The following is an 11307-nucleotide window of genomic DNA, read 5'->3' on the forward strand; positions in this document are numbered from 1 at the left end:
GAATGTTTTCCTTAATTTATATATAATAGAATATAATGGTAACAGTTAGTTAAATATAAATATGTTAGAAGGTGATTTTGGATAGTATCGAGTCCGATCACGTATCAAATCGTCTTGAGCTCACTATAATGTTAAACGTTTATGGACGTGACCGGATCTTGTGATATCAATTCAATATACTTGTATTTCTGTTATCTGAGTTCAAATGGCCAGAATTAGAATCATAGAAAATGGTTTTATAAATTGTTACAATCGAAAAATGTTTATTGTTCACAAAATTAAGAAATAAATATTTCGCTGTAAGATAAACTTATTTCAGTGTTCACCGCTGTATTTTAACTTGTAGTGATAGGAAATCGATACTAGTTAGCACCAATCTATCTTAAGTAAGACTAGCCGTTTTGTGGCCGCTTCCAGCAACCAACATTCATTAACTTAGTTCCAACTTTAACACGGAAAAGCACTCAAAGTTTTACTCAGAATAATTACACAAACATTTTCATAGACATATTATTACCAGTATTTTCGTTTTCTAATGTTCTTTTCTAATCTTCCAATTAATTCATCGTTTATTCTACATTTTGCTTACAATTAATAATCATTTACTTCTTAATAAATTCTATCAATACGTAGGAATTTAAAATACATTTACGTATATTATGTAGGTACATTAATTTATAACCAGCGGCAACCTGCCATTATCGAACCGCAGAGTCGCATTAGTGATTATTACAATCAATTCTGCGTCGACAATGAATAATTCAGGCGCTTTCGGATCAGTCGCGGCTGATTGACGTAAGCGATAATTAACCCTCGGATATACGACAGCACCAGCTTTGGGAATTCATGTTACTTACTCTACATGTTAATTATTAAAGAATTCGGGATTAAATTCAAAATTGTTAATTTACTTCTTTTGGTACGAAAATTAAACTAAGCTACTACAAAATTTGCGCAAGGGCCTCGCTATCAGCAATCTCTCACAGGCAACCCAAGGACAGGAGAATTTAAAATTATTCTTCAAAAAAAGTTTAAAGTGTGTATTGTCACCACACTGTTAGTGATATTTAAACTATTATTTTTAAGATTAATTGCTTCTTCATTTAGATCTACGATTATATATTTGTATGTCTCGGAATTGCAGGACATCATAAAATATAGATTAAACGTGAGTTCATTTAAACTTCAGCCTTTACTTTGAACTTTGAAATGAATTCCCAGCCAAAGTCGAAGTTTTAGTTGATTCCGCAAACATTCCGATTCACGGCAAGTTTGCTGGAGAGCAATTGGGTTTTGTCGATTACAGTGCATAAGCTTCGATCAAAAAGCATATTTTCAAATTTGTTAAGACAGCGTGCCTTTTTGTATTTGGTATTTAAAACCTATCTAAATGTCCTGTTTCATACAATCCGTTTTTGTTTACTTGAGTTCCTTTAAAGTTGTTTTGTCAAAAGTATTTGTGTTTTTGAATCATTAATATTATTTGCTTTATAAATACACATACGTATTTTAATAGACTTATGGAACAATGTTTTAAAAACCTATTTATTTTCTTAATTAATTTTTATTTTATAAAACAACGTTGGCAGAATATATTAATTATAATTATAAAACCTTTTATTCAATAAAAATGAATTTCTTTCAAAGCAATTTGTGAGTTAACGTTTCCTTTATAACAGTTTACAAAATTAAAACAAAGGAAGATACAGTAAAGATAATATTTATTTTTTTGTTGTCGGACGCAAAGGGACGCTTCATAATATTGTTAAGTAAGTTATTATCTCTACAAAGAATTAATCTTCACTTAAATTAGAATCTTTCTTTAGAATACTCGACATCGTAACAAAAATTTTGCTTTGAACATCTATACTTTTATACTAATATTATAAAGTGGAGAGATTTGTATTTTTGTATGTGTTAAAATAATTCAAAAAGTACTCGGCCGATTTCAAAAAATCTGTCACCATTAGAAAGGTAATTCATCTGTGAGTAACATGATATCTTTTAATATTTTTTTAATTTCACAGGCACGAAATCGCGAGCAACAGCTAGTAACAAATAAACTACAAGTCTCAAAGTATATTAAATTTCATAAATACGGACCGCAAAATTTATTTTATGATTGTTGCAGAATGAATACCGTTTTATGGAAGGCGAACTTTTATCCGCACTTCGCTCGTTGCGTTCTAGAAAAATTTAATAAAGGTGAAAGCAGTATTTATCGCTTCTGTTTTCTTTTGTGTTATGAAAAGTAAAATTCAAATCGTACACAAATCAAAACGGAAGCTTATTACAATCTGCCACATGTTTCGTTAAAAACATTTCACTCTTGTTTTTCTAATTTTCCTTTATTTTATGTCTTCGAATATCTTACTAATATAAATGCGAAAGTTTAAATGGATGGACGTTTGTTAGAATTTGTAGTCTAAATGGCTGAAAGGATCTCCATGAAATTAAGCTCAGATGTGAAATATAGTCTGGAAGAACACATAGGCTACTCCCTTTTGTTTTTATTAATTCCACGCCGACGGAGTAACGGGCGAAAGCTAGTCTCTTATGAATGTTAAAATGATGTTTCATGAATACTGTATGTTTTATTTTGCAAAATCGTTTAAAATTATCAAGATAGATTTTATTCACACATTCTGTCATTTGATCAAAATTCTTTTAATTTAGGGTCATTCAAAATTTGTCAGGATTTTTTTTATGGAATTTCTGGTGTGTTGTACAGCTTTCATATTTAATTAAGAAGCGATAGAAATATCGAAGTATAAAGGCAGAGGTTTAATTAAACCGAAGTTAAATATCTTTGAAGTTGATTTAATTCCTCCATTGTTAAACAGAATTTGTTTTGTTTCGATTAATGTAATCAGATCTGTTGCTCAGAGTATTAACTAGTTAATGAATTTAAATCATGGAAGGTTTAATACATTTACTTTTAACTAGTTTTCGCCCGCGACTCCGTTTGCGAGGAATTAAAAAAAAAAACAAAAGTGAGTAGCCTATGTGTTCTTCCAGACTATCCTCTACGTTTATGCCAAATTCATCGAGATGCGTTCAGATGTGTAGACTACACTCTAACAACCATCCATCCATCCATTTATGGTAAACTTTCACATTTATAATATTAGTTATAAGATTTTATTGTTACGTAAAAAGTGACGTCCTTCTAAACTTGTAGCTTTTTGAGTAACTGTACGGTTACGTATATCTCTTACTAAATAAGTTGATATATTTATCTGCCTTGTTAGATAATTACTTTAGATCTAAACAAGTATTTACGGCAATAAATGTTGTGATGTAATTGTTTTGAAACTTAATAACTATTAACGATAATTAATGTTTCACGCAATATTACATAGTTATAGTGCGATTTATGTTCTTAATAACTGTTTTGTGAATAATACATATCCACTATTTCAAGTATTTAATGAGCGTTTAAACATAATAAACGGTTCCACATAACCTTAACCATTCTTTATTAATTTTTCGGTATTGAAACTTTTCTATAGACAAAGCGTAGCAACTGACTTAATTAAAGTGAGAGAGAACGTAGTGAACTTAAAACCGTTTGACAAAAACTAAAATCTGGTACAAAATTTGCAAACAGGTCACCTAGTTAAAGAAGGAAACTTTTAAGCGTTGAAATTAATTTCAAACGTGTGACGTTTAACTTGCTTTGAATTTTTTAAGTGTTTGCGCAAAAAATGTGCAAACGAATTGTATTACTTACGCTAGGAATTTTATGTTCCCGTGTTCACAGATATTCATGTTTTTATACTTGCAGGTTTGTATGCCAATTTCTTTGTGAACTAAAGCCTAAAGGACTGAATTCTGACGAGTAAACTGGCATAATTTCTCGGAGCGACGTAGCTGTACAGTCCATTAGGATCAATGTTGCTTTATTGACAACTAGAAAGTATAAATAACCAGAATAACGACGTATAATTCATAATGAATCAAAGGATTTGATTTATTAGATACACCATTTCTACTAACTTTGAAATGTGCCACGCCTGCCAAAAATAAATAGCAAATGCTCTCAGCGGTATTTAATTTGGTTTTGGTTTTTGTAAATTTTAAAATATCACAAAGCAATAGTATTGAAGTAGAAAAGTTTTTCTGTAGTTATTGCAGCGTATTAACAAAAATGTATTTCGATTGATCATATTGATCTCTCGAAATGAATTTATTAATGAAGAAAATGTTAAATATGCTATAGCAGGCAAGTAAAATAAGCTCCATAAAATATTTAATAAATGACTTTTTAATTTTAAAATTTAAACTCCGTTAGCGAGCTCTTAAAGTTAATTACATCTAAGTACGTTGAACATTTTCATTAAAACCGTTTCTAAAAACATTCACCACGTTCAAACGAAACTTTATAATACTGTTTGAATAGATCGTTCATAAAATAGATTAAATTGTTGTCTAAAATAATATACAAATTCTATAGATACTACAAAGCATTGTTGGGATTTTCAGATCTACATAAGTTCAAAATGGAGTATATATTATGTAGACACACTTTACGTCGGTCTATTATTATTTAAACTGATATTTCTTGCGAAACATATGTTTTATAGGCGGTTATTTCTTACACATATTTTTTATACACGATGTAATAAATGTTTTTGTAAACACATTGATCAATTTCCCAGCGTACATCATAACACGGCATTAGAATCCATACAGTGAATTGTTCTCTCAAACTTTTGCAATTCATCGCTTAGATTAGAGATTAGAACTTTTAAGATTGATGAGATTCTTTCGGTCGGGCAAAAGTTCTTCAATCTTTTCTTACTACGTGCTCTTTCATATAAAAACTTTCAGAACAAAATTCTTTTCTTATTATCAAGATCGTTTAATGTAATAAAAGTATATTTAGGTAGAATGATTGGTACAATATATTCTGTCTATAATTTTTTTATTCTTTGCTAATAAACGTTTTATAAAAAAACTACTTAAAAAAACAACTACAGCAAAAATACTACCACGTTACTAACGGTCTTTATTTTTAGGTTAGGAATAATGGTTTGATACAATATAGTGTAATATGCTTACTTAGTAACTGTGACGCACACCAGTACCACGCAATATAAGCAAATATTTACGTAATTTACATTCTACACTAACACGTCCGCGAAGCTACGAGTTAAGGATCGTGCTCAGAGTTAAGTAATTACGTGACTTGAATACGGAAAGTTCAAAGAATGAAGCGCTTATGAGTTAATTGTTAATATTATACTGCGGTGGCAAGTATTGTTAGTAAATCATGCAAAGACAGAGTGCAGCTGCCAATAAATTGAGCAAAGATTAGACAGGGAAGAAATGATCAAATCTAGAATATCAAATAATGTGCTGGTATCAGTATTTTTGTACATTAGAAAATTTAAAGAAATGTTATAAAATACCTACATTAATACGTACTTTTGGAAAATTGATATGTAAAAGTTTTTCATTTTAGCTCGCGGTGGAACTAAAATTAAACAGCGCGCTTGCAATTGGTGGCTTTACAATCCTCCCGCGCCCCGCACGCTGCCACCTCGCTCCAAGCGGGCCTCGCGTAAACACGTACTTATTAAAAAACTTTAATTTACTTTTAATGTTTAATTTTTTTTTACAATTTTCAAAAGAAAAAAACGTACATAACTGTCGCATCTAGGGTATTAAATACTGTTAAGATTTTATTATTAATGATACTAACTACATTTGTTTTAAACACAAGTTTAAAAATCACTAAGCAAACTATAGCTAGAGTAGATTTAAGAATCAAAAACAGTTTCTATAAACATAACCCGAAGGAAAACGAACATATTTAGTCGAGAAGATAACGGAATACGTGCTTGGAATTTGTAATGAGGAATATTTAAGACAAAATATAAATATCGGGCACAATTTATCATGACTTTGCTCAGAAAACATGTTGCGTTGACTGAACCCTATATTATAACAGTTAATAATTAGCAACTTCTAGGGTCACGTCAGCTACTAAATTACCTCGTAAAGGCTTTCTACAGTAGTGAGGCCCTAGACAAGTTAGGCCTTGGTTAATCAAGTCAGGCTTCCCATATGATGTAGTAGATATTTTCTCTAAAATGTTATCAAAACGAAATACGTTTTAAAATAATTTTATGATATAAAAATTTTCTTCACTACGATGGAGCAAATTAAAAAAAAGTACTTCCTACACTTGTACCTTGACAGGTAAAAAATTGGGCTCGTCCGGGATTTGAACCCGGGACCTCTCGCACCCTAAGCGAAAATCATACCCCTAGACCAACGAGCCAGCTGACTGATTGATTTGAAATGTAGACCAATTTTTATTACTTGAAATTTAGAAGTGAAAGTTAACTTATGTTAAAAATGAAAAAAAAAATTGCCAAGGCAGGCGATAATATAATCTCCTAGGCTTGTGTGTTAACTTTATTGAAAAACTCATAACCGAAAAGGTAAAAAAAATAGAGTAGTTTAATAAAAGTACTGTTTCATTTTATATAGGCACTTCGTTTTTAATAAAAAAAAAAATTGGGCTCGTCCGGGATTTGAACCCGGGACCTCTCGCACCCAAAGCGAGAATCATACCCCTAGACCAACGAGCCGCTTACGATGCGGTTCTAAAAAACGGTAATCGAGGTAATTACCTACTGAGTGAATGGTATGTTAGATAACCTATCTATCTTACAGGCTACGTCATCATCGTAACCGGATATATGACATTCCAAATTCGAACTACAACAGTAAATACGTTTATATCCGCGTTTGTTTATTTTATTTATGTCAGCCAGTGGTTTAGTTTTTTTTATTTAATCATGCTAACAAAATTGCCACATTCGGCTAAAGAATTTATATTTAAACATTTTTGAAAACAGGCACTTAAGGTTGGAAATGAAGGCGAGGTGAATGACCTGTATCGTTTCTCAGTTAGACGCTGTTACATTACTTTATACCGGCCTCTTGATTCTTTTATAGTTTTGCCGTTACATTTTTGGCATTGATGAACAAACTAGCTGCCGCCCGTTACTCCGTCCGCGTGGAATTAAATCAAAAACAAAAGAAAGTATATGTGTCCTTCCAGACTATCCTCTACATTTATGGTAAATTTCATCGAGATCCATTAAGCAGTTTAGGTTACAAATTCTAACAAACATCCATCCATTTTCAATTTCACATTTACAATATAAGAAAGACAATAAGAAGATTATTAAGATATTGCTGTATTGAGAGAAGTTAAGGAATTTAAATGGATTGTGTGAACGAGGAAATGCATAAGAAGGAAGTAAATTCAAAAGGGCAGCCTGAGGATGGACAGAGAATCGTGGAACTAGACAATGTTGTAATAATTTTACTACCGCGACTATAGAGAGAAACGAGTCAGAAGTATTCCTGTCTTGTTCTACAGTATACCAGTTATCTATTGATCAAGTAGAAATATCACACGATACTTGTGTGACGCCTTTATTGGGCCGCTGAACATTTTTACGAGCGAACGCGTTCAGAATTTGTAACATAAATATTTGATATCGAATAGGTTTGCCCATAAAAACCAGATATGAAAAACAAAAGATATGTTTTTGAGGATAATGTTACAAATATATTATTCCATAAGTTCTTGTAACAAGTTTCTTTAAATTTATTTTTGAAAATAACGTTATTTCCAGATTTTAATATTTGACATTAACTTTTATGAGGCTCTCCTTATCACTATAATAATTAAGTTTCCTAGTTTTACTAGAAAGAAAAAGGACACGCAAATATTTAGTTGTACATAACTATTGCCTTTGATTATTTACTACATAGTTATGAGGTTTTTTCTTAAGGATAATCGCATCGCCGGGCTCCGCTCGCGACCTCGCGCTCGCATCAAGTGTAATCTCGTTATCAGCTAAGTACATATTGCCGACGATTTTGGGATCCAATCTAATTTAGTAGGCAATACGGAAAACTTTCGTTCATTATTATTCTTATTGCATTCATAGTTTGGTACTCGGTTCTAACTGCAGCGTAAACATGTCTTTGAAACAATTTTTTAACACGTGAGCTATATATTTTATCGATTATATTGGAGTTGTTCCTGAATTTATTACCTACAGTCAATATATAATTTGGGTCAATAAATCATCTATAATATAAAATTAACTGCTATCGATAGAATGATATTGAAGTCAATTTAATAGGGACTGTAATAACTTGAGTGGATTGGTCATATAAATAAATTATGTAGTTCCTGAAGGCTCTTTAATATATGACTTAATTTTCTAGGTTTCACATAAAAATAATGACTTTGTCCTTAAAAATATCGAACAACAAATTGTATAGCAACGTAGGGACAATATTGGTAACTAGTCATCAAAGAACGGTATAAACATATTAACAATATATTAATCACACTAATATAAATGCGAACATTTAGATGGATGAATGGATTGATGTTTGTTAGAGTTTGTAGCCTAAATAGCTAAACGGATTTTATAGAAATTTGGTAGAGATGTAGAGGATGTCTGGAAGAACACATAGGCTACTCACATTTTTTTTTACGTGGAAGGAGTTGCGGGCGAAAGCTAGATATGTAATAAATAAATTTATTATGTCAACATCTGGGTAAACGGTTAGTCTATAGACAAGGGAAAAATCAAAAATCCAGAAATTTATTCTAATGTATTATAAAATATGTAAGCATTATGCATAAATGAACAAATCATATAGTACTAATGGTCGGAATTATGTTGATAAATATTTTATGTTACATAAATTAGAGCGTAACAAATAAATACACAATTTTCTCAATTCTCGATGTAATATGTTAAAAGCTTTGCGATAAGAAACAGTGTCCAGTAAAATACTACAACAAAATGAATACATTGTCATCGAATATAAACACTTTAAACCGCATATTATTTGCTGTGAAACCTATAACTTCATTAGAAAAATGTTTGGGTATTTTCCGATTTCGCCTCAACGGAGAATCGTGTGTACCAGCTAGGCGAAGAATGCGATTTATTGGATTTCTGATTTATTTAATAATTGCTATATTTTATTTAACGCAGACAATCACTTACGTTACCGAAGGTAACATTACTACTAGAGCCGCTGAAATTTTACCAAGTTTAATAATTTTTTTACAGTACACAGTAACAATAGTTGTACAATTATTTGTCGATGATTACGATTTTATTAATTTATTCACATCGCTTGAGAATATCGATTGTTCTTTACATGTCAATATGGATGATAGTTTATATAAGAACTCGCGAGTGGAAATAATTAAGATTTTAAATGTTCTCGGTATTTCGTACGTGGCTATGACAATATTCAATATATTTAATGAAGTGGATATTAAGATTGTATATTATATAACCCTTTTAATATATCTCGAAAGTGAATTAGAAATCGTCTACTTTTATGTATTGATCGGAATGCTTCAAAAACGCGTGGCAATAATAAACCGATTTCTATCTAAGTGTACATCTCAACGACTTTATAATAAAACCTTTAAACTTGACAAAGCTAATACTATCTTTGTTATTGAAAATTGCGTTAACTATATTGGACGCGCTTCTGCTGATAATATGAAAATTCGTGATTTGACGGTAACATACTATCAGATCGGCGAAGTATGTAAATTAATAAATAGTATATTTAATTTGGTAATATTAACAACTTTCATATCAACATTTCTATTCATAATAACAACATTTTGGACATCGTTGTACTATTATAAATCTAACAAAACATTTAGATATTTATTGAAAATAGTCGTTTGGAGTTGTAGCCAAGTTGTTGCAATGATAATGTTGTGTATAAATTGTGAAAAACTTCTACAGGCAAAAGAAAAAACGAAATTTCTTGTTAACAAACTCGTTATGGATTATGAACTACCGAAAGGTATGAGGATGCAGGCGAAGGTGTTTATGGAAACCTTAAATATTTGGCCATTAAGAGTTTTTATTTACGACATGTTTAGTGCGGACGTACTAAGTATCTTTAAAGTTATAAGCTTGTGCGCATCATATTTGATTGTTGTTATCCAAGTAACTCAATAAATTGTTATTTAAGTAACTAAACAAATAAAGTAAAATAATTAACAACCTAAAAGTAGAAGATTTAAGGTTTTTTGCATTATATAATGTTTTAGTTTCCAGAAGCAAGTAAAGAAATACATATAAGTTTCCTTTTTTATGTATTAAAGATAAGTTACTATACATTAAACTGCTAATTGCTTAGTTATTAACTTAACAAGTACCTACTGGTACATTTGAAAATGTTTATACTAAGATCTAATTATTGTAACCTGTATTTTTTTTGCAAATTAATGAACGAAATTATATATAAAATAAATTTATTTACTAGCTTTCGCGCGCGATTCTGTCCGCCTGGTAATAAAAAAACAAAAGTGAGTAGCCTATGTGTTCTTCCAGGCTATCCTGTACATCTGTGTCAAATCTCATCGAGATTCGTTCAGCCGTTTAGGCTACAAACTGTAACATCCATCCATCCATTCATTTAAACTTTCGCATTTATAATATTAGTATGATTATTTATCCTTAAAGTGGCAAAAAGTGGCGTGGGAGGCCAATTAAAATATGTGCGTAATAAAGGCAACAAGCGGGACATACTTGAACCAAAACGCCAACACAAAGAGAATAATCCAGAAAGTAAGAAGAGGCTTATGTCCTTGAGTACAAACCGATAATAATCTTACTAATACTAATATTATAAATGCGAAAGCTTAGATGGATGGATGGATGGATGTTTGTTAGAGGTTGTAGCCTAAACGGCTGAACGGATCTTGATGAAATTTGTTTTTTTTTTAAGTCCACGTGGATAGAGTCGCCGGCGAAAGCTAGTGTATAAAATAAAGAAGGTGACATATAACTTCTTAATAATGGTAATATCTGAATAAAGGTTAATTTAATTTTATTTATGTAACTTAATTCCTGTAACTATTTCAATTGAAAATGATGAAAAAATATTGTTTTATTATTTGTTCCCACTATTTCCTAATGATTATTGGCACAGTTTGTTTTTTTATTATAAATTCTTTTTATCGATTAAAACCAGTAGCTATTATTCTAGTTATTTAAGTAAGTTTTAAAATCGAGCGATGTCGCCAAAGGAAATTTTACTTTGCGTCCATTATGGCGGCAGTAATGAAATTGGAAGATTGTATATGTACCATGATTAATTAAAACAGGTGTTAGTTATTATTTCGAGATTTTTTTTCAAAATTACAAAACACTTAATATATCCAATATGTTATTTATTGTGTTATAATCTAATACATTTGTGCAATAAAAGTGAAACATA

The 11307-nt window shown here is 30.7% G+C and overlaps 1 protein-coding gene and 2 non-coding genes across 3 annotated transcripts; 1 reads left to right on the forward strand and 2 right to left on the reverse strand.

Annotated features, from left to right (window-relative positions):
* Positions 1–6217: 6217 nt before the first annotated feature.
* On the reverse strand, positions 6218–6289 carry Trnap-agg. Its single transcript has one exon. It is a non-coding gene; the product is annotated as a tRNA-Pro (tRNA).
* A 241-nt stretch (positions 6290–6530) lies between these two features.
* On the reverse strand, positions 6531–6602 carry Trnap-ugg. Its single transcript has one exon. It is a non-coding gene; the product is annotated as a tRNA-Pro (tRNA).
* Positions 6603–9416: 2814 nt separating this feature from the next.
* LOC106099424 lies at positions 9417–10043 on the forward strand. The gene is made up of 2 exons (XM_013277982.1): positions 9417–9618; positions 9757–10043. The coding sequence occupies exons 1-2, from the start codon at positions 9417–9419 to the stop codon at positions 10041–10043; spliced, it is 489 nt and encodes a 162-aa protein (XP_013133436.1).
* The last annotated feature ends 1264 nt before the right edge of the window (positions 10044–11307 follow it).

Source organism: Papilio polytes, unplaced genomic scaffold (genome assembly GCF_000836215.1).
Source record: "Papilio polytes unplaced genomic scaffold, Ppol_1.0 DF824102.1, whole genome shotgun sequence".
Taxonomy (NCBI): domain Eukaryota; kingdom Metazoa; phylum Arthropoda; class Insecta; order Lepidoptera; family Papilionidae; genus Papilio; species Papilio polytes.

What these genes read in the sequence shown, in the direction of transcription:
- LOC106099424 (XM_013277982.1), top strand. Translation starts at nt 9,417, where the DNA reads ATGCTTCAAAAACGCGTGGCAATAATAAACCGATTTCTATCTAAGTGT. An exon ending in CTATCAGATCGGCGAAGTAT is followed by an intron (nt 9,619 to 9,756) that starts GTAAATTAATAA and finishes TATTGAAAATAG; the next exon opens with TCGTTTGGAGTTGTAGCCAA.